The following is a 26,537-nucleotide window of genomic DNA, read 5'->3' on the forward strand; positions in this document are numbered from 1 at the left end:
TGCGGAAGATGGATTCAGTTTCTGTGCTTCTGAGTTGATAGGGGAATAGGTTCCACATTTTCGCAACGCATACAAAAGAGAGGTACCACTATGTCTCCTTGAAAAGGAGGAACCTACATGAGGTGGGACTGACGGGAACATCGATTTCTGCTGAACTGGTACTAAGTGATTCTTTCGTTCAGATAGCTGGGACCGATGTTATTTAGGGCACTCTGTGCTAAGGTCAGTGCTTTAACGATGATCCTTTTATTCACAGGGACCCAGGGCAGGTGGGTAAGGAATGGTGAAGTGTGGGTACCTTTTTGCAAAATAAAAAGGAGTCATGCTGCCACATTTTTGACCACTTGCTGTTGAAGGCCTGAATATGCAGTTAAAACAAGGTACTAGGCATTCACGTAGATCAGACGAGAGAAGATCATAGCTTGAACTACGGTTTTGCGGGCCTCCTATGGAAAAAGAGGGAGGAATTTCTTGAGACCCTTAAGGTTCCACATACAGATTCTATCAACTGTGTGTGTCTGAGTCTTAAAAGATAGGACATTATCGCAGATGACCCCCAGGTTTATAGCTGCAGGGATTGGGGGAGGTCCATCCTTGGGCTAAGCACTATTACAACCTAAATTAGGGTTAGGCCCTAACAGTATGATTTCTGTTTTGTTTTCTTTCAGCCAACCTAAGATTGCTCTCATGCAATCTGAGAAGGGAACTTTGCAGCATTCTTAATTTTCCGGGTAACAAAATACCAGCTGGGTATAGTCGGCATATGAAACTATCATAATACCGAATGCCTCAACCAGGGTGGCTAAAGGAGACATGTACATTATAAACAGTGTAGAAGTATGAGCAGAGCCTTGGGGTATCCTACATTTTAGAGGTTTGGCTTGGAAAGGTGAGGTTTCATCCAAATTGCTTGCTCTTGCTCAAAGAGAAATGAGGTCAGACAAACAAGTACTGCACCTCTGACCCCACAATCAGACAGGCGTTGTAAAAGGATGTCATGGGGGCAGTGTTGAACTCTGCATGGAGCTCGAACAGAAAAGTGTGGCATTGTGTCAGCAGTCCAAGGACATTTTTGTAGTGACACATTGACTTCCGGCAGCGCAGTTTTGGTGCTGTGTCGAGATCAAAAACCTGACTGAGACGGGTGCATGAGGTGATAGGATTCTAAAAACTCTGAGAGTTGTTTATGTACTATAGATTCTAGTATTTTGGTGGCTGTTCAGGAAAAAGATATAGGTCTAACATTAGATAGAATCTTACTGTCTGCTAAAGGTTTCTTTAGTAGTGGGATTACACTAGCTTGTTTCTATAAAAAAAGGACCTGAGCCAGTGTAGATGGAGGTATTAAAATGAATGAATGGCGATTTTATACTGCGCAAAACTTAGCCCCAAGGGGCATCAAGGCACAATACGGACAGACATGGAAGGTCCAGACTCCAGATAACTAGACCAAAGGCCATTGGGAGAGCAAGATTCTAATATGCTTGAGAAAAAAGCCAGGTCTTGAGAAGTTTTTTGAAAATTGCCAAGGAGGATTGACTGGTAAGCTCAAGGGGAAGGGAGTTCCACAGTTTGGGAGCCAAGGTGGAAAAAGCTCTACCTCTCCATCTAAACTTAGCAAACCTAGGGACTACCAGCCTATTCTTTGAAGATGAACGAAGCGTTCTAATGGGGGTGTAGGCACACAAAAGAGATCTAATGCTTTCAGATCCTGAGCCATGGATAGCACCATGGGCCATTCAGAGAATTTTGAAGGAGATCCTAGATGGAATCGGAAGCCAATGAAGGGCCCTTCTGGCCATTGTTGCAGACGTTCTCCTGGGAAGGCTTAGAACCAATCTGGCTGCCGCAATTTGCACCATTTGGAGGCGATGTATAGAGCCTTTATTGATGCCACCATAAAGGGCATTACAATAATCTAGCCTCTATAGTACTAAGCCAGCTGTTGCTTGTTTCCGGGCTGCCAAGGACAGGTAAGGGGCAATTTTCTTTAAGATTCTAATGGTGTCACAGCAAGTAGACACTGTCCTATTTACCTGGGGGTCTAAGGAAAGGGCGGGGTCAATTTGTACTCCAAGGTTCTTAGTAATAGGAGTGGGAGTCGGACAATCTCCCAGGGATGGAGGCCACCAGTCCTTTGACCAGAGATCTTGGCTCCCTCCGAAGACCATAACTTCGGTTTTTTCGCGGTTTAATTTTAAGAAATTACACGTCATCCAATTGGAGACTGCCTCCATACAAGCTCTAAACTTGGAGGCAATCTCACAGACTGGCTGGGTGATGGATACCAAGATATGTGTATCATCAGCATATGACAGCACGTCCAGGCCAAAGGATCTTACCACCTGTGCAAGTGGGGTAACATAGATGTTAAACAGTAAAGGACTCAATGAGGAGCCCTGAGGAACCCCACATTGCACCTTTTGGGGATTGGTGAGAAAGTTGCCCATTTTTACTCTCTGCTCCCTGTGATGGAGAAAGGAGGAGAGCAAACTGAGGGCAGAGCCTCCTAATCCGATATCCTTGAGCCTGGAGATCAGTATTGACGGGGACAGGGTGTCAAAAGCTGCTGTGAGATCTAATAACACAAGCAGCGAAGGATGCCCCTTGTCAACCTCAGATCGAACTTTATTTGTCACAACAGTGAGGGCAGACTCAGTGCTGTGAGCTGATCGAAAGCCGTGCTGGGAGCTATCAAGCATGTTGGAATTTTCAATATAGGTGGACAGATGTTGATTTATGTAAGATTCCAGAATCTTGGCTGGGGCCGGGAGTAAGGAGATAGGATGGTAATTCTTCAAGATCCCTGGATCTAAGGAGGGTTTCTTAAGCAAAGGCCTAACAATGGTGGTTATCCAGGAGGAGGGAAAGATATTATTATTATTAGTGTGTTTTGTAAAGCGCGCAGCGGCCGCAACGGGGCATCCCGGCGCTGGGAGACTCTGAGGGACAGGTCAGAGGTACCAAACTAGGAAGAAAAAAGAAGGGTTTTAAGGGATTTACGGAATGCTGGTTCTGTCTGGCATGTGCGAAGAGCTAATGGAAGCTTATTCCAGTGCTTTGTTGCACAGACCTCAAAGGTTTTTCCACCAGCACGGGAACGCTTAAATCGGGGAGTTTCTGGGAAAAATAGGGAGTTGGAGCGTAGTGCCCTAGATTTGACATGAGGGCGAAGAGTATTTTTCAAATGGGCCGACCCATTGCCTTTAGATGCACGGAAACCCAGCGTCTTTGCTTTAAAGACGCATCTTTTCGCAATGGGTAGCCAATGCAGTTTACGGAGGTGAGGGGAGATATGATGTCTGGCAGGAATTCTCTCCACCAGCCGGGTGGCGGCGTTTTGAACTGTCTGCAATTTGTAACACAGGCCTGCTGTGATACCAAGATAGAGGGCATTGGCATAATCAAGATGGGATATGATTAATGCCTGGATCACAGTCTTGCTGCACTCCTCCGGCAGATAGTTAATGAGCCGTTTGATTGTTCTGATTTTGGCAAAGCATGAGGCTGCGACTGTTTGTACCTGGGTGTCAAAGCTGAGATGGGTGTCCCAGCGTACTCCTAGGTTTTTCACCGAGTTTTTAGGTGTGGGAGCCTGGCACAGATCTTCAGGCCACCACAGGCTGGCATCCAGGGGAGAAGGAGAGTTGAAAAACAGAATCTCCGTTTTACCTGCGTTGAGACGGAGGGAATTAGTATCCATCCAGTTGGAAATGTCTCTTAGGCAGGATTTCAGCGGGTCGAAAGCAGATGCAGAGGGGGTATCGAACGTGAAAAGTAGCTGGATGTCATCAGCGTAAGATGTGGATTTGATCCCAGTCTGGGAGATCAGTTTAGCCAAAGGGGTGAAATAAACGTTAAACAAAAGCGGGCTAAGGGAAGAACCCTGTGGGACTCCCCATTTAAGTGGCCTGGCAGAGGAAGTGAAGGGAGGGGTGAAAACTTGTTGGGTGCGATTAGACAGGTAAGATGACAACCACTTCAGAACAGAGCCGCCTAACCCTAGGTCCTCCAGCCTTCTCAGCAAGATCTTATGAGAGACGGTGTCAAATGCTGCTGAAAGATCCAGCAGCACTAACACCGCCCTCGACCCTCGGTCAAGCGTCCATCTCACAGAGTCGGCCATTTCAATGAGGGCCGACTCCGTGCTGTGGCCCGACCTGAAGCCATGCTGGGAGGCATGGAGGAGCCCATTGGATTCGATGAAACTAGCCAATTGGGAATGAACCAGCTTTTCCAAGATCTTGGCTGGGCAGGCAGGAGGGAAATGGGCCTGTAATTGCTGGGGAGGTCTGGGTCCAAGTTGGGTTTCTTCAGAATGGGGACTAGGGAGGCATGCTTCCATTTGGTAGGGAAGCGTCCTGTACGGAGTGAGTCATTCCAGATGTGATTTAAATAGGGGTTAAGTAGGGGTGCCAATTTTTTGTATTCCTTGGCTGGCCAAGGGTCGTTAGGGGAGCCTGATTTACATTTAAGGAGCTCAGTCATAGAATCTGCTTCCGATATTACCGTGTATTCAGTCAGGGAGAGTGGCGGTGGTATAAGAGGAGTGGATCGCTCGTCGTCTCCTTCTGTATTAGAAGGGGGAAAGGATGTTTGGATGTTCTCAATTTTGTCCTCAAAAAATTGAGAAAGCTTGTTGCATAGTGCCTGTGAGGCGGGCTGAGATCTGGTCAACGCGGCGGGGTCTGTGAAGGATCTAACAATGTTGAAGATCTCCCTGGCTCCATTGCTGGCAAGTTTTATTCTAGAGGCCAGGAAGTCCCGTTTATGCTCCTCTATCATTCTCCGATAGTCTTTGAGGGCAGTTTTATAGATGGCTTTACTGTCCGGAGAGTAGTTCTGTCTCCAGCGGCGTTCAAGAGATTTACAGAAGGTCTTTTTCTGCCGAAGTTCGTTGGAGTACCAGGGGGCTGAAGGTGCCGTCCTGTAGGATTTGACGGGTTTTATGGGGGCCAGGGCATCTAAGGCCTGACTGATCCATGTATCTAGGTTGTTAATAGCTTGGTCGGGGTCGGTTGACAGGCAGGGTTGGGAGTTGTTGAGATGTTTTTGGAGCGCATCCAAAGTGATGCGGCTCCAGTTTCTTCCTGAAGATTTAGGCGTGATAAGAGGTCTGCAGGGGCGGGGAATATCAATCTCAAAGGAGATAAAGAAATGGTCGGACCAGGTAACCGGAGTGGGGGGGGCCACCCGGATAGAAGAGCGATTGGAGCAGATTAAGTCCAGTGTGTGACCCGCATTATGCTTGGGTAAGGTTATTAATTGGACTAGGTTACAGGCCGCTAGCATAGAGATAAATTGACTACTGTGCGGACATGATTCATTGTCGACATGGAGGTTGAAGTCTCCTAATGCGGTAAAGTTGGAGTATCGTGTACTGAGCTGGATGATATAGTCCGTCAAAACCGGTAGGTGCGATAGATTGGAATGAGGGGGACGATAAATGAGTATTCCCGAACAGGAGGAGGACGGTGAGGTTTGGATGCTAAAAGGCAGACCTTCTATACAGTCGATGTGGTCAAATGAAGGAAAGGTAGCTGTCCAGGTGGATTTATGGATTAGGGCAATACCACCTCCCGGTTTGCCATTAGATCTATTGGCACAGCTAATACTGTAACCCTCTGGTAAGGCAAGGGAAATGGCGGGGTTCGTAGTGTGATTGAGCCATGTTTCCGTTAGGAAAAGCAGATCCCATTTGTTATCTCGGAGGGACTGCCAGATGTCAAAGGCATGTTTAGTCAAAGATCTGCAGTTAATAAGTGCAGATCTGAGGGTCAACGGGGGGTGAGCGCTAGAAATAGAAGCTGAGGTGGGGGCGTGGATTGGGCGGGATGTTAAGCCAGCAGATGAGAAGGAGAAATGACAAATTGTGCAGACAAAGTCTCGGCTTTGGGCGTCCAGGAGAGAGCAAGAGTGGGTCCTGCAGCGGGGGTTCTAAGAGACAGCAGATCGGTCCGGGTATATGGTGCGATGTTGTGGCTGGTGGGTCGGGCAGGAGGACCGGCCCCGGTCGCGTCCTGATCGCGGACGAGCGCAGACGAGCTTGCCTTATGTGCGCCTTCGGGCGTGGGGAATGGCGCTGGAAAGCTCGGCGATTTCGCCCTTTCCAGCGCTCGTTTTTGCGCAAAGAGAAGTGCCTTCACACAGCAATAGTGAGACAAAGTAAGTGCAGCATCAGATTAAAATTTCATTTTTCAAGTTTTAAAAGCACAAATAATACGATCTAGCAGGCTGCTCCCGGCTGTGCCTCAGGAGTTGATCAGAGTATGTCAGCGCGCTTGTTGTTCAGCGCGCCTTTTATGACACTAGCGGGGGGCGTGGCCTCTGAGTGGGGGTGTCCCGATGAGGGCGTGGGGAATGGCGCTGGAAAGCTCGGCGATTTCGCCCTTTCCAGCGCTCGTTTTTGCGCAAAGAGAAGTGCCTTCACACAGCAGTAGTGAGACAAAGTAAGTGCAGCATCAGATTAAAATTTCATTTTTCAAGTTTTAAAAGCACAAATAATACGATCTAGCAGGCTGCTCCCAGCTGTGCCTCAGGAGTTGATCAGAGTAAGATACCCTCTTGGATCGCCAAGTTCATAACTTCCAGTAGCGGGGGAAGCACCGACCCTCTGCAAGTTTTTAAGATTTTTAACGGGCAGGGGTCGAGAGGTGAGCAGGACTTTGTGGCATCAAGTAAAAGATTGAGATCTTCTATAGACAGAGAGGGAAACAATGTAAGTGAAGGTTTCAGCAAAAAAACAGTCTTTCCATTTCTATCCGAGATTGAGAAGGAGGATTCTGGTGCCTTAGCGTTTAGCTCTTGGTTTCTAATTTCCAGCATACTATAGATATCAGCAATCTTATCATGGAAGAAACTCGCTAAGTTGTTACAAAGTTCCTGAGTTTCAATGGTAGGGTCAGCCGGTCTGGGTGTCGAGAGAGTGTCGATAATGTTAAAAAGGTCTCTAGGGGGTTTTAGGGATGTAGTCAGGTTAGTGAAAAAGTGCCTTTTTTCTTCCATTATTGCTTTCTTATAATCTCTAAGAAGGGATTTATGCAAGGCTTTCCTCCGTGGATCAGGATGAGCAATCCAGGACTTTTCTTGTTGCCGGCATTTCTGACGCATGGTTTTTAGGCGGTTTTTAACCAAAGTTGAGAGGGGCTCTTACGGGCTGAGTAATGTCGTTTGGCCGGGGCAAGAGAGTCCATAGCATTAGCTAGGGCATTAGAAAGATCAGAGGCAGCCCTATTAGGATCCTCCAGAGAAGGACATGTAAGATCGTTCATAAAAGGTGAAAGAGTATTATCATTTATAGCTTTATAGTTCCTTCTAGTGGACCAAACATCAGTCTTTGGTTTGTTGCCTGGGTTGGAGTTTACTTTAAAGAGAAAGGGAACTGCCAGATGGTCGGACCATGAAAGGGGAATAGGGGTGCCAGTCCTAAGTCTGGCATCATTAGAAAAGATGCCATCAAGCGTATTAGAGGCCAGATGTGTGGGGCCATTGACCAATTGGTGCAGTCCACATGCAGCTAGACCGTCTATAAGTCCTAGCATATCCTTTGAATCTGTGGCCTCTAGATGGAAGTTAAAATCACCCAGAAAGGTAAAATGGGCCTGTCAAAACACCTCTGCATAAACAGGGTCGATAACCTCTGTTGTTTATTTTATTATACGGGGCAATGGTCAAATGGTGATCCAGGTATACATGATAGAAGAAGTCTTTTTATAGCTTCTTCATTTGGAGGAATGAAAGATGTCAGTAAATTAGATCGGTTAGGTTCAGAAGGGGCCAACGGAAGGACATGGGAGGACAATGCTGTACGACCTCCATGTTTATTTGTATTTGAATAATTACAAAGTCGGGAACTGCGTAAATTACATCCATGATATTGAGGGCCTTATACTATTTAGCAAATAATGAACCTAGTCTCTTACAGACTACAACTACCAGAGAACATGCCCTTTCTCCCAGTGTTCCATGTCTCTCTGCTCTAACCTTGTCATGCCCAAAACCAAAGACTACCACCACCACCGCCTCCCCTAAAAATTGTTGGTCATCTAGAATTTGCAGTACAGAAAATCCTTAACTCAAAGAGATAAAATGGCTAGTTATTCTACTTAATAGATTGAAAGGGTTAAGGCCCAGATGATCAATCATGGAAACTGGCTGGGAACGTCCATGCCCCTCTGTTGGTATGACTCTATCATTCAGAAAAACCCCCATAAACCTCGTCCCGTGTGTCACCCTTTGTGGGGAGGAACGGTTATGATTACTAACTCTTGCATGCCAGCAAGCCCCATATGTGCATCAGGTTATAGCATTAAGAGCCATGTAGTCCTACCCTCCTTTCACACAGCTTAGGCTAAATGTTGTTCCCCCTATCTTTTAGACAAACATTTTTATACGAAAACTCTATAGAGTTCAGTTGGTTCTGTGTTTTGCTAGGCATAAACTAGCATTGCCATGTGCCAGATTTCAATATTTTCCTCAGGATTGTAATGATCCACATTTGTGACTCTCATTATGTTTGTACCAAGCACCATGTCTGCTCCCCGTGCTTATAATTATCTTTGTGTTTATTTAAGGCTTGGTTGCTTAGTAAAATATTATTTGTGTCAGGTGCACATTTAGAATTTCCTGTGGTGGTTGCTTATAATGGTTTCAAGTGCAAGCACTTATTACACATGTTAGCAATTATCCATGTGCCTGCAAACAAGAATTGTCTCGAAACCGTGAATCACAGTAAACACATGCTCTTCCAGAATATGGAACTACAGAAGTATAATTAACTACGTGCCCCTCCAGTACAATAGAACCAATGATAGATAGTCCAGTTAAAGCCCAGTTGGGTGCTTGGCTTTATTCCATCAAGAAGAAACTCTCCACTGTCTCCCTGGAGCCCGAACCCCTCCCTCTGACCTCGTCCAGCATCCTGCCTGACCGGCGATATCTGCGCACTTGCAGATATCTCCAAGCAGCTAATCGAGTTCCCTCGATCCTGGCATCTCACAGAAAGACCTACCGCTGAGGAATGGCGGCAATCCCTTGTGCTCTGGAAGTCGCCTGGAATATTGGTTGCGCATCCAGGTCCGTTCTGCAGGTGTCATCACTTGGAACTCTGAAATTAAAGAAAAGAAAAGCAAAGGGAAAAAGAACAACATTAGTGCACTGTTCTTGTTTTCTTTGTGACTCTGTTGATTTCAAGCTTGCAATATTCAGGAACTTGTCTATTTATTCCTGAACTGAGTAACAACACTATTGAGAGCACCAGAGACATTCCCATGAGCAAAAAAATAGGATAGAGCGATGAAGCTGAAAGACAAAGCAAAATTCTTCTGAAGAATATGGCGTAAAATGCTCAATGAGGAGACTTAGAACCATGACTTAGGACTCAATATAAGAGTTGTGTGTCTCCTTACCACAAGAGATCATAATACGTGTTTAGTGTTTTAATTACTTTGTAAGTGTGTTTCATTACTTGGAGTGTTTACATGAAATTGATTATGTTTATTGGTACAATGGCTAATGTGATTTATGTTACTTTTTCCTAGTTGTTCATTAGAGCACCATAGAATGCGCATTCCCAAAAAGGGAGATTGTTGGGTGTGCCGTGTATAACAGTGAGTCAGACCAACATCCAGTGATTCAGTCATTTCCTTTTTTGTTGTTTTATCCAGACTCCGTTCACTCCTGGGACAGTGTCTGTTTGACGTAATACATTCTTTGGTTGAGTGCTGTGTTGGGAGTCAGATGGGTCCAGCATCGTCTATGCAGACAACTTTTCCTAGACAGCAATCAGACAGAAAACTAAGCCACTTAAAGCTTTTTTGCCCAGACGATATGGACCCAGGGAATTTGATAAATGCTCAGGATCTAGCTCAGACATTACCAGAGATTTCTAGTGAGGACATTCCCAATATGGCAATATTAACTAGGGCCCTTGGAGAGCTGTAGAGTGTAGTTCAAGCCTTGCGCCAAGAAATTCAAACCCTCAGGGATACACTGGTGCAATATCCCCCACATTATTTGTTCTGGTTAGATTCAGGATTCATTTCCAAGGATAAACACTTTGTCACTCAATCCATGCCGTTTACAATTGAATCAAGGGCAACAGAGCTGTCATGGAATGAGAGAACAGCCTGTACTAATGACACTGTATATACATTTACTCCCACTTCGCTGGCTCCCCTAGAGTGCTTTTTTGCAGATAGCACTAACTTTAATGCATTCTGCAATCAATGTCAACTGCAATTATTGTGTAAACTGGGGCCAATCACCTCTGATACAGACTGCATTGCATTTATCATCACCCACCTAGATGGTAACGGTGCAAATTGGGCAATACCTCTCATTGAAAATACCGATCCACTGTTGCACAAATATGCTAGGTTTTAAGAACCTATGCAATGCTTATTTACAAAGCATACCTTTATTAAGTTAGGTGATAAGGAGCTTTTAAACCTACGACAGGGTAAGAACTTACTTATAATACAACTTTTCGCAAATTACTTACTGAAACTCAATGGCCCAAAGAAAAAAGCATATCCCTGTTTTTATAGGGTCTGAAAGATTAATTGAAAGATTCTTAGGCTCACATAGTTGACGCTCCCTACCGATTGGGTGCAATTTATTGATCTAGTCGTTAGACTTGATTATCCACTTGCTGAGCACGATAGGAACAGATCTAGAAATGAGCCAAGGCTGTTTTTGGTTCAATCTGAGTGAAAGCAGACTGATGTTAATGAATGAATGAATGAATGAATGAAGAGATTCTTATTGTGCACAAACTTTGCCCCATGGGCGTCAAGGCGCCTACATCAAAAATAACAGCTCGTCACCACATGTAGCATTCTATCATTGGTAGGCCCTCCTGAAGAACCAAGTTTTAAGTTCCTTTTTAAACAGGTCAATTGAGGGTAGCGTTTTTATCTCAATTGGGATGGAGTTCTGAAGCTGAGGGGCAACAACTGAAAAGGCCCTGGCTCCCCATCTAGTCAGCCTAAAGCGGGGCACGACAAGTTGGAAAAGTCCAGCGGACCGAAGACCTCTTGTTGGAACGTAATGAGTGAGTAAGGAACTGATCGCACTCGTTGATCCCTCCGCCAGTGCTCTATACGCCAAGCAGAGAATTTTAAAAGAAATTCTGTGCTGCACAGGAAGCCAATGAAGGTCTTTCCTGGCCTTGGTGGCAGATGATGTCTTAGGAAGAGCCAGAACAAAGCGTGCTGCAGCATTCTGCACAATTTGCAGCTGATGTATGAGGCTCTTATTAGACTTCATATACAACGAGTTGCAATAGTCTAACCTGGAGCCAACAAGAGCGACTGCAACCTGTTTGCGCGCCTGGGGGGAGAGATAACCACGGATTCTGTTAAGTATCCTAATCACGCCCAAGCACGTGGCCACGGTCCTGTTAGCTTGTAGGGACAGAGAGAGTGAGGTGTTGAATATCACACCAAGATTTCTGGCTGATTGGGATGGAGTGGGGCAGGTGCCAAGAGAAGAAGGCCACCACTCGCTCGACCAAACATCCTGGTCCTTCCCAAAGACCAGTACCTCTATCTTTTCGCCGTTAAGCTTAAGGGAATTAATAGTCATCCAGTCTGCCACATACTGCATGCATACCCTAAAGCTGGAGGCGGATGTCCTGACAGAGGAGTGAGCCAGAGACACCATTATCTGGGTGTCATCGGCGTAGGACACCACCTCCATCCCCTGCGATCTTACTAGTCTAGCAAGGGGGGCCACATAGATGTTAAACAGGGTCGGACTCAATGCCGACCCCTGTGGCACCCCACATTGCAAAGACTTGGCAGGGGAGAGGTAGTTCCCAAGCATTACTCTCTGCTCCCTTTCAAGAAGAAAGGAGTTCAAAAGACTTAGGGCCGGTCCAGTAGAACAAGTTACTTACCTTCGGTAACGATATATCTGTAAGAAACATTAGTTAGTGTTAGATTCCTTACCTTAGAATATCCCCAGGCGTCAGTCTGGATCCGGAAACTTTTGCGTAGCAGTACCCCTGCGCGTCGGTAGGCGTCGTCTGCAGGCGTCCCCTGCGGCTCCGCGTCCGTCGTCGGCGTCGTGCGCCGTGATGACGTCGCTGGAGTACATAGACGCCGCCTCCGCGCGCTGACGTCAGTTCTTTGCCCACAGCATTTCCGCGCCAGGAGACGCAGAGCCATGAGAGAACCAACACTGGTGCCATGTAAAAACTAGGGCCCTGAAAGGGATGACCTTAACCCTAGGTATCAGTTCGCAGAACGGGGAGGATGGGTGGGTTCGGTAAGGAATCTAACACTAACTAATGTTTCTTACAGATATATCGTTACCGAAGGTAAGTAACTTGTTCATCTGAAAGAAACACGTTAGTGTTAGATTCCTTACCTTAGAATACATACCCCAGCAATACCAACCCCGGTGGTGGATCTGCGAACCAATACAAACTACACCAGAAAGTCCTGGAGGACAGAACGGCCAAAGAAGCCATCCCTCCGGACTTGACTGTCCAGGCAGTAGTGCCTCGCAAAGGTGTGCAGCGAGGCCCACGTAGCCGCCTGGCAAATGTCCTGCAAGGGGACTCCCCGGCCCAGGGCAGTGGTAGCCGCCGTGGCCCGAGTGGAATGGGCCCTCAGCCCAACAGGAGGCTCCTTCCGAGCCAAAGAGTAGCACGCTTTGATGCAGAGGACGACCCATCGTGAGATGGTTCGTTTACAGACCGCCCGTCCCTTCTTCGCACCCACGTAGCCAACAAACAGTTGGTCATCCACCCGGAACTGGCGAGTGCGATCCATGTAAAATGAAAGCGCACGTTTTGGGTCCAGACGATGGAGCCGCTCTTCATCCTTTGAAGGATGCGGAGGCGGGAAGAAGGAAGGGAGGGTGATGGACTGCCCGATGTGAAAGGCCGAAACAACCTTGGGCAGGAAAGAAGGTCTAGTCCTCAGAACCACCTTATCAGGATGAATGGACAGGAAAGGAGGTTGGACAGAAAGAGCCTGGAGCTCACTCACTCTCCTGGCAGAGGTGATGGCAACCAGGAAAACCGTCTTTAAAGTCAGGAGACGGAGAGGACAAGAATGAAGGGGCTCAAAGGGAGCACACATCAGAAAGGTCAGAACCAGGTTCAAATCCCACTGAGGCATCACAAACGGAACAGGTGGAAACATGTGAGTAATGCCTTTCAAGAATCGAGTTACAATCGGGGATTTGAACAAAGAAGGCTGATCAGGAAGCCTCAAAAAGGCCGAAAGGGCAGAAAGGTAGCCCTTGATAGTGCCCAGAGCAGAGCCCTGCTGGGCAAGAGAAAGAAGAAACAGAAGAACCTCCGAAAGAGGGGCAGAAAGTGGATCCACAGCCTTTGCCGTGCACCATGCCACAAATCTGTTCCACCGACAGGCGTATACCGACTTAGTGGAGGGACGCCTGGCTGCCAGAATAACATCACAGACTTCAGGAGGCAAGTCAAATGGCCTCAACTGCCGCCGCTCAATCTCCAAGCATGGAGGTGGAGACTGGACAGGTTCGGGTGGAGGACCGTCCCCTGCTGCTGCGACAGAAGGTCCTCCTGAAGGGGCAGACGGATCGGGGGACCGACTGACATGCTGAGTAGCTCGGGATACCAGTATCTTCGAGCCCAGTCCGGAGCCACAAGGATAACTTGGGCCCGGTCGCGCCTGATCTTCTTCAGCACTCTGGGCAGAAGTGGTATAGGCGGAAAGGCGTATAACAGACCGCAACTCCACTCGCGCCGAAAGGCGTCGTCGTGCGAGTGCCGTCTTGGAAACTCCAACGCGCAGAACTGATGACATTGCGCGTTCTCTTCGGTGGCGAATAGATCTAACCAAGGCTCTCCCCATTGCAGAAAGATGCCTTGCGCCACGTCCGAGTTCAGACGCCATTCGTGATCCATCGAGCACCGACGGCTGAGTTCGTCCGCCCTGGCGTTCAGAGAACCTGCCAGGTGTTGAACCGTCAGAGTCACGCCCTGACGTTCCAGCCAATGCCAGAGGCGCAGAGCCTCCTGGCAAAGGGTCCACGACCCCACACCGCCCTGTTTGTTGCAGTACCACATGGCGGTGGTGTTGTCGGTGAACACCTGCACCACACTCCCGTTGACAAAGGGGAGGAATGCCTTCAGTGCCAGACGAATCGCCCGCAGCTCCAACAGGTTGATATGGAGCCGGGACTCCGCCGGAGACCAGATGCCTCTGATCTCTGCCTCTCCCAAGTGGCCACCCCAGCCCTGGAGGGACGCGTCCGTCATGACAACGTGCTCCGGTTGGGGAAGGGAGAGGGACTTGCCCCTGACCCAATCGCGGTCCGTAAGCCACCACTGCAGTTGTCTCGCAGTGCCCTCCGAGATCAAGACGTGGTCGGACAAGTTGCCCTGATGCTGGGCCCACTGAAACTTCAGGTCCCACTGCAGAGCCCGCATCCGCCACCGAGCGTGATGCACCAGAAGGATGCAGGAAGCCATCAGTCCCAGCAGCCGCAGCGTCAACCTGACCGAAACCCGGGATAGCGGCTGAAAGATGGGAATCAAAGCCTGAATATCCCGAACCCGCCGTTCCGGAGGATAAACCCGAAACTGCGCCGAGTCCAGAACCGCTCCGATGAAAAGGAGCTTTTGAGAGGGACACAGGTGTGATTTCGGCACATTGATGGAGAACCCCAGGTCGTGCATGAGGTCTGCCGTCATCTGAAGGTGGTGGACGACTGTCTGGGGCGAGCCCGCCTTCAACAACCAGTCGTCTAGGTAGGGGAAGACTGAAACCCCCAACCTGCGCAGATGGGCTGCGACCACCGCCATCACCTTTGTGAACACCCGTGGGGCGCTGGTAAGGCCGAAGGGAAGCACGATAAACTGAAAATGCTCCTGGCCTACCGTGAACCGCAGGTAACGCCGGTGGGCCGGCAGGACGGGGATGTGAAAATAGGCGTCCTGCAAGTCCAACGCTACCATCCAGTCTTGTGGGTCTAGAGCAGCCAAGACCTGAGCTAACGTCAACATCTTGAACTTCTCCTTCCGGAGGAAGCCGTTGACGTTCCTTAGATCCAAGATAGGACGTAGGCCCCCCTTGTCCTTCTTGGGCACCAGAAAGTAGTGGGAATAACAACCACGCCCTACTTCTGGCCCAGGAACGCGCTCGATGGCCCCCTTGGCCAAGAGGGCCGTAACTTCCTCCTGCAGAAGTGTCAAGTGGTCCCCCGACACACGGTGGTTCTGCGGTGGCATGGCTGGAGGAGAGGTCTCGAAGGGGAGGGAGTAGCCCCTTCGGACGATTTGCAGCACCCACCTGTCCGAAGTGATCGTGCGCCAGTGAGCGTGGTGATGGCGAACCCTGCCACCCACTGGCGTCACATGGGGCCGAAAGCACGGACTAGGAGGATTTTGGGGTAGATGCTGCGGGGGAAGGTGTGGTCTGACCCCGCCGTTGTCCCCGACCGCCACCACGGCGGTTTCCACGGCCGCCACCGCGTTGGAAGGATTGTTGCGGCGCGTGGCTGGCAGCACGTGTGGGGGCGCCCCTTCCTTGGCCACGAAAGGGACGAAACGAACCCGGTTGCTGACGCTGGGTCGAGAGACCCAAGGACTTGGCCGTGACCCTGGAGTCCTTGAAGCGTTCCAGCGCGTGGTCCGCTTTGTCACCGAACAGGTGACAGCCATCAAACGGCATGTCCATCAGGGTATTCTGGACATCAGCCGAAAAATTGGCGGATCTCAGCCAGGCGTGGCGACGAATCGCCACCGTCGCTTCTTACCTGAGGAGGATGACGAGTGGCGTCGACTTCCGGAGCGCCCGGCGCGGCTCCGCGACCGCTCCCTCGAACGCTCTCTCGACCTCCGGCCGGACCGGGACCGCTCCCGGTCCCGACGTGGGGCCGACACCCGGAGCTCCAGTAGCTTGCGGGACCGCTCCCGCCTAGCCTTGTTGGTGAGGGCCCGGCAGTCGACGCAGGAGTCCACGTCGTGGTCGGGGCCCAGACACCGGAGACAGAGGCGGTGATGGTCTGTGACCGACATCGTGCGCTCACAGCCGTCACAGTGCTTGAACCCAGGCATCCTATCAGGCACAAGTGAGAAATAACTTCGAAAAAACTTGGTCAAAGACCGGAGTACTGCTCTTCAGATCTGCGTCCACTGGCGCGGAAAAAAGAAGAACTAACGTCAGCGCGCGGAGGCGGCGTCTATGTACTCCAGCGACGTCATCACGGCGCACGACGCCGACGACGGACGCGGAGCCGCAGGGGACGCCTGCAGACGACGCCTACCGACGCGCAGGGGTACTGCTACGCAAAAGTTTCCGGATCCAGACTGACGCCTGGGGATATTCTAAGGTAAGGAATCTAACACTAACGTGTTTCTTTCAGATACCCCTGCCTCCCTAAGTCGAGATGTTAAAATGGCGGGAGACAGGGTATCGAACGCGGCCGTGAGATCCAGCAGGGCCAGAACTGTAGTTTGGCCAGAGTCCACTTTGCGCCGGATGTTGTCGACCACAAGGGTAAGAGCGGACTCTGTGCTGTGGTGTTTTCGGAATCCGTGTTGCGTGTTGTCTAAATATTCCGACTCATCGAGAAAAGAGGACAGGTGGAGGTTAAGATGCGCCTCCAATATTTTTGCTGGAGCAGGGAGAAGGGAGATAGGCCTGAAGTTTTTAAGAAGGCCGGGATCGAGGGACGGTTTTTTAAGGAGAGGCTTCACAATAGCCTTCTTCCATGCAGTTGGAAAAGAGCCCTGGACAATAGCTTTATTCATGGCCACGAGCATGGGAGGAAGAAGACTGCTTCTACACTCTTTAAGTTTTTTAAGAGGAAGAGGATCCATGGGGGAAGCAGATTTAGTCCTGTCAAGTAGAAGGTTCAGTCCCTCCAGAGACAAGATAGGAAACTTCATAAGTGGTTTGGGAGGGTCTTTACCTAAAGAGTCAAGATTTAATATGACAGGAGGGATGTTCTGATCCAAAGAGTGGAAATGGGCATCCAAAGAGACATAAATATCCAGGATCTTCTTATGGAAAAAGTCTGAGATATTATTGCATAGTTCTTGCGAACTAACTACAGGATCCGGGAGTTTAAGGGAGCATAACGAATCAGCGATTTTAAAAAGCTCCCTGGAAGATGTGAGAGAGCTGGTAAGATTGGAAAAGTACTCCTGCTTCTCCATTACCACTCTCTGTTTATACTCCCGCAATGCAGACTTGTGAGCCTCTCGATCATTAGGGTCCCAAGATTTCCTCCAACTTCTCTCACTGCTCCTGCATCCCTGCCTCAGAAGTCTCAGCTGGTCAGAGAACCAAGGTGCTGTGGGCTTCCGCCGGGCTACATAACGCAGAGATGCATGGGCAAGCTTTTCCACTGCATTGGAAATAGAATCCATCAGATCTTGAGCTGCCTCAGCTGCGTCTTTCCGGGAGAGAGATTCAGTAGACGAGACCAGAGAGGCAAGAGCCTCATCCGTGATGTTCCTGAAGTTTCTCCTAAGAGTAAGTGAAGAGGTAGCCTGGATGCCAGAACAAAGGGCAGGAAGAGCAAATTCCAACGGTACTGCAAAGTGGTCTGTCCAGACCAGCTGCAGAGGGGGGCCAGTAGAAAGTCTCAGGTCATTAGAAAATACCCCGTCAAGTATATGACCAGCCTTATGAGTGGGACTATTCACAAGTTGAAGAAAGTCACAAGCTCCAAGTGACTCAACCAATGATAAAGTATCTTTTGAGTTGGCCTCATCAAGATGAAAATTAAGATCACCTAAGATGGTGAGGCAGGGCTTACCAAAGTAGGGTTCGAGAATTCTTAATAAGTCCGAAGAGAAGCCAGATCTAGGACCCGGCGGCCTATAGATCAAAATCCCTGTGAAAGAGGCCGATGGGGCACACGTGATACAAAAATAAAGAGCTTCGAACCGATCTTGAGGCATGGATAGTGATTTGATCGTGCAGGGAAGAGAGGATTTTGAAATAATAGCGATTCCTCCTCCTCTGCGCAACAGTCTATCCTGCCTATGCAGGGAATAGCCATCAGGAATGGCCATAAGCAAATCGTGACCGGAGGTGTCAGAGGCCCCGGTCTCCGTAATGAACACCCAGTCCGGATGTCGCTCATCCACAAAATCGTGAAAGGCCACGTTATGCTTGATGAGTGAACGCACGTTGATAAGAAAGCCAGATCTCAGGGAAGTAACAGGCTGTTTTTGAGGAAGAAGGGGTTTAATAGGGTCAGTAGATGAAAATTGAAAAGAAACAGAACATGGTTAGGGATCCAGTAGAACCCATGCTAATTGGAAGAACAAGGGGTCATTATCTAGTAATGGAAAGGAACGATGCAGAAAATATATCTGTGCCTAAATTGTGGTAAAGCAGGACACTTTGCCTGCAATTGTATCGCCAAACCAAAAAAGGCTCAGAAAAAGATGAAAGTCATCACAGAGGGCAATCAGGAAAACATGCAAGCTAAACTAGTCCTGAGGTGAACTTGTCGAGTAGGTCTAATACTCTGACCTCAGAATCATAACATAGGTAAAATTCCACAAAACCTAACCATTTCAGTCACCAAGATAATTTCCCCACAACAACAAAAACAGTTGCCTATGCTCCCGCATTCAGCAGGCCCAGGCGATTTCTAGGATTTAAGTGTGGCGCGTTCCTTAAATATCCCTTGAGTAAATAAACAAGAACCAGAAGTAGTAATGGCAGTTGATAGATCTGAATTATCATCAGAATTGATTAATTAACAAACAGTTCCCATAAACTTAATTTGTGATAATAGACAAAAGAACAAGTTACTTACCTTCGGTAACGCTTTTTCTGGTAGATACAATATCTGCCTGTGGATTCCTCACCTTGTGAATATCCCCTTGCGTCAGCAACATTCGGAAATTCTTTTTGTAGCTTTGCGCCGACGTGGATGCGGACGTCACAGAGACACGGCTCCGCTCGCGACTCCGCTGACGTCACCGACGCCTATAACAGGCCCACGCCGGCGTGATGACATCAGTTCCGCCCTTTTTTCCGTGCCTTCGAGGCACACGGACAGACCGATGACAGTAGATATATATACAATATACACAGTATAGAAATCAAGGTAACACACATAGTGTGAAGTAAATGCAATAAAACATTTGGCAATAGAATAATTCATTAAAGATACTCTGGCAAGAAGAGTGGACAACGGGGAGGCGGGTGGGTCAGTGAGGAATCCACAGGCAGATATTGTATCTACCATAAAAAGCGTTACCGAAGGTAAGTAACTTGTTCTTCTGATAGATAAATCTGCCGTGTGGATTCCTCACCTTGTGAATAGAGTCCCACAACAGTCCCCACTCCCGGAGGAGGGTGTCCACTCTTCTAGACCAGGAAATCCTGAAGGACAGAGCGCGCAAAGTGGCCGTCCCTCCTCACCTCGGAATCCAAGCAGTAATGCTTCGCGAAAGTGTGGAGGGAAGACCAAGTTGCCGCTCTACAAATATCCTCCACAGGCACACCTCTAGCCAATGCAGAGGTCGAATACTTAGCTCTAGTAGAATGAGCCCTTATGCCCTCTGGAGGTTCCTTACCAGCCAAAGAGTAGCAGATCTTAATGCAGAGGACGATCCATCTCAACAAAGTCCTCTTATGGACCGCTCTTCCTTTCTTGCAGCCAGCAAAGCCAATAAAGAGCTGGTCATCCATGCGACAGTCTTTAGTCCTGTCCAAGTAAAAAGACACCGCCCTCTTGGGGTCCAAACGGTGTAATCTCTCCTCCTCCTTGGAAGGGTGCGGGGGAGGATAAAAGGTAGGGAGGGTAACAGATTGACCAAGGTGGAAAGGAGTTACCACCTTTGGCAGAAAAGCAGCCCTGGTCCTAAGAACCATTCGATCAGCATGAATGGACAGGAATGGGGGCTTGGAACTAAGAGCTTGAAGCTCACTTACCCTCCTTGCCGAGGTTATTGCAACGAGGAAAACTGTTTTGAAAGTCAGGAGCCTCATAGGACATTTGTGAAGAGGCTCAAAAGGAGCACCCATTAAAAATGTCAGAACTAGATTCAAATCCCACTGAGGCACAATAAAAGGGATCGGAGGGATCTTATTAGGGAGGCCCTTCAAAAACCTCAAAACTATAGGAGATTTAAACAGAGAAGGCTGGTCAGGCAAACAGATAAACGCCGACAGCGCTGACAGATAACCCTTCACCGTGGCAACAGCAAGCCCCTGCTGTGCTAGAGAAATGGCAAACTGGAGAACATCAGATAAATGGGCCCTCAAAGGGTCTATGGACTTCTCCCTGCACCAAACAACAAACTTAGACCACCTATAAGAATAGATGGACTTAGTGGAGTCATGCCTGGCTGACAAAATGACATCCACCACATCGTGAGGGAGAGAAAAAGAAATCAGGTTGCCCCGTTCAATCTCCAGGCATGAAGGTGTAAGGTCTGGAGGTGGGGGTGTAGAACCTGCCCCTCCATCTGAGAGAGGAGATCTGCCCTGAGAGGGAGACGGAGCGGCGGGTGAGAGGAGAGGTGGAGAAGGTCTGAGTACCACACCCTTCTTGGCCAATCCGGGGCAATCAATATGACTCGGGCCCGGTCTTGGCGAATTTTCCTCAGAACCCGAGGAATCAAGGGTATGGGAGGAAACGCGTAAAGGAGTTGCGAGCTCCAACTCAACTGAAACGCATCCCCCAAGGCTCCCTGCATCGGAAACTGGAGGCTGCAGAATGACAGGCAGTGAGCATTCTCGTGAGTGGCGAACAGGTCCACCCGAGGAGTCCCCCACATCCGAAAGAAGTTGAGAACTACCTCTGGATGGAGCCTCCACTCGTGATCGGCAGAGAACTGCCGACTGAGACTGTCTGCACGAACGTTCTGAACTCCGGCCAGATGATTTGCCATCAGACAAATCTGATGGTCCTGAACCCAGGACCAGAGACGCAGAGCCTCTCTGCAGAGACACTGCGACCCTACTCCTCCCTGTTTGTTGATGTACCACATCGCGGTCGTGTTGTCCGTCAGGACTTGAACTGACCGCCCGCGAAGGGAAGGGAGGAAGGCCTTGAGCGCCAGACGTATTGCCCACAATTCCAGAAGGTTGATGTGAAGCAACCTTTCCTCTGGAGACCAAAGACCTTTGACCTCCAGGTCCCCCAGATGAGCACCCCACCCGAGGGTGGATGCATCCGTTATCACTGTGGCCACCGATGGAGGAATCTGAAAAGGCTTCCCTTGAGACAGATTGCCTTCCACACTCCACCAAGACAGATCCGCTGCAGTTTCTCCGGAGATCTTCACTGACTCCCTGAGATCTCCGTTGTGCCGATACCACTGCCTGCGGAGGCACCACTGGAGAGCCCTCATATGCCAGTGTGCATGGTTGACCAACAGGATGCATGAAGCCATCAGACTGAGCAGGCGAAGGACCTTCAGGACTGGAACAACCGCTCCATTGTAAAACAAAGGAATCATCTCCTGTATGTCGCGAATCCTTTGAGGGGGAGGGAATGTACGACAAACAGTAGTGTCCAGTACCGCACCTATGAACAGGTTGCGCTGGGAGGGCACCAGGTGAGACTTGGGCACATTTATCGAAAAACCCAACCTGTGCAACAACTGAGTTGTCTCTTGCAGATGATGGATTACCTTCTCCGGCGACTCCGCTTTGATTAGCCAATCGTCTAGATACGGAAACACATGTATCCCCGTTCTCCTGAGATGAGCTGCCACCACTGCCATCACCTTGGTGAAGACCCGAGGCGCAGTAGTAAGTCCAAACGGAAGGACCACAAACTGGTAGTGTTGTGACCCAACCGTAAAACCGAGATACTTTCTGTGCGACTTCAGGATGGGAATATGAAAATACGCATCCTGCAAGTCGATCGACACCATCCAGTCTTCTTCCAGCAGCGCTTGAAGAACCTGCGCAAGAGTGAGCATCTTGAACTTTTCCTGTTTCAGGTAAAGGTTCAAGATCCTGAGATCCAGGATAGGCCGAAGCCTGCCATCTTTCTTGGGGATCAGGAAATACCGGGAGTAGCACCCCTGACCCCTTTCCTGCTCTGGAACCACCTCTATCGCACCTTTTTTGAAAAGAGCCAGGACTTCTTCCTGCAGGCGAAGCAGGTGGTCCTCCGAACAATAAACCTGGCAAGGAGGGTAATTGGGAGGGAATTCCTGGAAAGGAAGTGCATACCCATTCTCTACAAGATTGAGAACCCAAAGATCCGATGTTATTAATTCCCAATCTTGTAGAAAATGAGTAAGCTGACCCCCCACTGGGCCCACATGATCTGGAATGGCGGATCTAGGGCTGCTTTGCTGCGTTGGCCGGGGGTTGGGAAGGAGAGGAGGAGGAGGAGGAGGATTGACGACCTCTAGGGCGGGATCTTTGCCTGCCCCTGTACGACTTGTACAGCGTATTCTGTTGCTGCTGAGGCGGCTGCTGGGATGGTCTGTAAGAGCGAAAGGAAGATCTTCCGAACCCCCTGAAGCGTCTACCAGTAGTACCTCTGGACTGAAGACCCAAAGATTTTGCAGTGGCCCTACTGTCCTTAAAACGTTCCAAGGCACCATCAGCCTTCTTGCCAAACAATCCTGAGCCATCAAAAGGCAAGTCCAACAAAGCAGACTGGACGTCCGCAGAGAACTCAGATGACTTAAGCCAGGCAGCCCTCCTGGTGGCCACGGAGGAGCCCATGACCCCTGCCACCGAATCAGCAGTGTCCAGGCCACTCTGAATCACCTGTCTCGCAGCTGCTTGAGTGTCTGATATCACTTCCTGAAAATCCTTCCTGTCATCCTCAGGAATTTTCGGAATTAGCTGTTTGACAGAATCCATCAAGGCATGGATATACCTCCCCATCAGGCACGTTGCGTTGGTTGACTTTAACGCCAAACTGGCTGAAGAGAAGACCTTCCTGGCACTCTGATCTTGCTTTCTGGATTCTTTATCCCCAGGAACCTGTGGGAAAGCACCAGCAGATTTCTTTGAGCAAGCAGCCTGCACCGCCAAACTCTCAGGCAAGGGATGAATTGATAAAAACGCAGGGTCCTCAGGTGCCACTCTGTATCTCCTCGCAACTGTCCTTGATACTGCAGGAGCAGATAAAGGCTTCTTCCAAACCTCATAGATGGGCTCAGATAAGGCTTCGTTGAAGGGTCACACAGGCTCAAATACTGACGAGGGAGAATGAAGAACCTCAGTTAAAATATTAGGTTTATAGTTAGCAGTAGGCAGAGTAATATTCAATAGACTCGCTGCTTTTTTTATAACAGTGTGATAAGGCACCACATCCTTTGATGGTACATTTGACACTGATGCCAACTCCCACTCAGGCGACAGTTCAAGCCCACTGGCCTCACACAAATCTTCAAAAGGATCCTCAGAATCCTGTAACTCCCCTTCATCAGTATCCGAATATTGATACCTTTCCTCTTCAAGAAGTCTCTGGGCCTTTCTCCGAGACCTTTCCTTCACAGCAGAAGCCAACGGGTTCGGAATCGACTCAGACGGGGTCGGAGCCGGCGTCGAACCCGACGTCGGACAAGGCTTCTCAACACGAGGTCGGACAGAATCCTGCCTCGGAGTCGTAGGCATCGGCGTCGATGTGACTGGCGTCGACGGAGTCGGCGTCGAGCGCTTCGGCGTCGACAACACCGGTGGTGTCGGAAAATGCCAATGCGGTGGTATAGCCGGCATAAAAGGCATGAAGGGCGCAGGGGCGTAAGCCTGGGGAACACCCAAGTTGAATGCCATAGGACCCGTGGGACCAACAGGTGCACCAGACAGGAACATTGCCCTAGAATAGACACCAAACATGGCGTTCAAGAACTGAGATGGATCCTGACCTGGAGCTGGAAACTCAGGATATGGATCTCTGGGTCGCTCCTGAGGAGGCGGAGTCGAAACGACGTCGACCTCTTCACCGAGTCCAGGAACCGGGGTCGACGAACCCGCAGGCACCGGAACCTCGACTTCACCAGCCCCCTGCTCCTCACCTTCATCCTCCTGACCAGAAGGATTGGATGGAACTGGAGAATGGACCTGCTTCTGAGATTCGGGTGAACCTGGATGTGAAGCCTCACCAACAGAGTTATGTTCCGACTCCGAAACCACCACTTCCTTACTCAGAAGCTTGACCTGGGAATTCGGTCTTGAACTAGAGTCTTTTCCGGAGTGATGACGTGACTCATGGCTCCTCTTCTTGTGCTTCTTCCTCGAAGACTTCGAAGAGTGAGCTGAAGACGACTCCAAGCGTGACCTCGATCGAGACCTCGACCTCGATCTCAATCTCGACCGACGAGTTCGAGACTTCGAAGACTTCTTAACTTTCTTATTTTTAAGCTTAGCCACAAGGAGCTTCGCCTCTCTTTCTCTTAGCGCCTTCGAAGTCATCTTCTTGCAGCAAGGACAGTCCTCGACGTCATGATCGGAACTTAAACACCAAACACAGCAATCATGAGGATCGGTGATAGGCATAGTCTTGCCACATTCGCCGCAAGCCTTCAAACTAGTCTTCTTCGACGACATCTCGAAGAATATAAAGATAAACAGAATAACAGGATAATAGTAACAAAGTTACTGTAAAGCTACAGTAAGATCCCTGAAAACCATTAGCGTCGACGACGCGGAAAAAAGGGAACTGATGTCATCACGCCGGCGTGGGCCTGTTATAGGCGTCGGTGACGTCAGCGGAGTCGCGAGCGGAGCCGTGTCTCTGTGACGTCCGCATCCACGTCGGCGCGAAGCTACAAAAAGAATTTCCGAATGTTGCTGACGCAAGGGGATATTCACAAGGTGAGGAATCCACACGGCAGATGTATCTATCAGAAAGACACCCCATCTTTCAATCTGATAGAGGTGCACACTTTCGGTGCCATCATTGGGATATACTAGCTACAACTCTATAATCCCCTTATTGATTGGTCTTCATGCTGGGTGAATTTAGGGTCACCATACTGTAATTACAGTTGCTATACCACAGCACAAGACCTGATTCTACCCCAAACATGTGTAGTAGTGGCACCAGAACCTTCAATAACCCTTACAAAGGAATACTTGGATTTTCTGGATGTATTTGATGAAAAGAAAGCCATTCAGCTACGCCCTCACAGGGACTTTGACTGTTGCATTCATTTTATTTCAGGGGTTAACCTACCAAGTAGTCTCATTTACTCCCAATCGGAAACTGAGACTAATTATCCAAAGCAATACCTGGACGAATTGCTAGTTTTAGGCTTCATTCGTCATGCCACTTCCCCTGTTTCTTCCGCCCTATTCTTTGTCCCAAAGAAGAATGGTGATTACATGCATGCATAGACTACAGGGCCCTCAATAAGTTAACAGTCTAGAATAGACACCTTTCGCCACCAATAACTGTTCTCTTGGATCAGGTGCGAAAGTCAACAGAATACACAAGAGGGTGCTGGTTACATATTGGTTGTACCTAAAGTTTTTTTTTTAATGGAGGTATATAGGCTATTAAATGCATGGTTATCACCATTATAGCCCATGGAAGAGTTTTACTAATGCTTATATTACCTTGGGACTCCAACTATGACAACGGAGAATGATTCCACCATGTAAATATATGAAAGATACCCCAATGCTGGATCATTATGTTTTCAGAAGTGGTGCCACTATCTACTGGGTGCAGAACATACAGTTACAGGTTAAACAGATCATAAAAATGTGAATTATTTTCTATCCCTCAAGCACTTGACACACAGACAGGTTAGAGAGCTCTTGTTTTTTAGTGAAAATTATGTTGTTCGTACGTACCATACTGGAACACATCAGACCAAGGCAGATATATTATCACAATGGGGTCATGATTCACCCAAATTAGCACTTCACCCACCCCAAAATCTATTAGGTTCTGAGCACGTGATAGGTACTTGTACTAAACAACAGTTTTTGGATAAGATAAAACAAAGGATGCAGCAGTTGAATATAGATGAATGGATCACAGAGTATGATAATATGGTAAAAGATGGACACCCCTACCATGGTAACAACGTGTATTTAACCACTGAAATACTCAGACATAAGGTGTGAAATTGGTGCCATGATAAACCACTTGCTGGACTTTATGGCATTCGAAACACTATTGCTAACTGTAAAAGATGGCTTTGGTGGCCTAACCTATCCATGGATGTGCACACTTATGTGCAAGCCTGTCCCATATGCCCAGAATAAGGCGGTCCATACTTCATCATTGGGTTTATTGCACCAGCCCTGGCCAGTGCCTCCATACCCCTGGCATGCCATCAGTATGGACTTTGTAACCAATTTGCCAAATTCCAATGGTATTATTACTATATGAGTAGTAGTGGGTCTGTTCTCTACAATGGCACATTTAATCCTTAAGAGGGGATCCATACCGCCAAAGCACCTGTAGAGTAGACTTATTCACCCACTACAATTTATGATTACATGGTCTCTCATCAATCTTTATTTCCAATAGAGCCCTCAACTTGTATCAAGGTTTTGGCAAAACCTATGCAAATCCTTAGATATCGATGCTCATCTCTCGTCCACTTACCACCACAAACAGATGATCAGGCAGAACGAGTA

General features: G+C 48.8%; 1 protein-coding gene across 1 annotated transcript in view; it reads right to left on the reverse strand.

The window, feature by feature from the left end:
* Positions 1 to 26,537, reverse strand: part of LOC147690382 (uncharacterized) — a 2,590,730-nt gene that overhangs the window by 2,033,972 nt on the left and 530,221 nt on the right. Inside the window, exon 8 of the mRNA XM_086936677.1 lies at positions 9,011 to 9,106. Coding sequence (XP_086792803.1) covers positions 9,011 to 9,106 — 96 coding nt within the window. The remainder of the gene's footprint in view (positions 1 to 9,010; positions 9,107 to 26,537) is intronic.

Source organism: Lissotriton vulgaris, chromosome 9 (assembly GCF_964263255.1).
Source record: "Lissotriton vulgaris chromosome 9, aLisVul1.2, whole genome shotgun sequence".
In the NCBI taxonomy this organism is placed as follows: Eukaryota; Metazoa; Chordata; class Amphibia; order Caudata; family Salamandridae; genus Lissotriton; species Lissotriton vulgaris.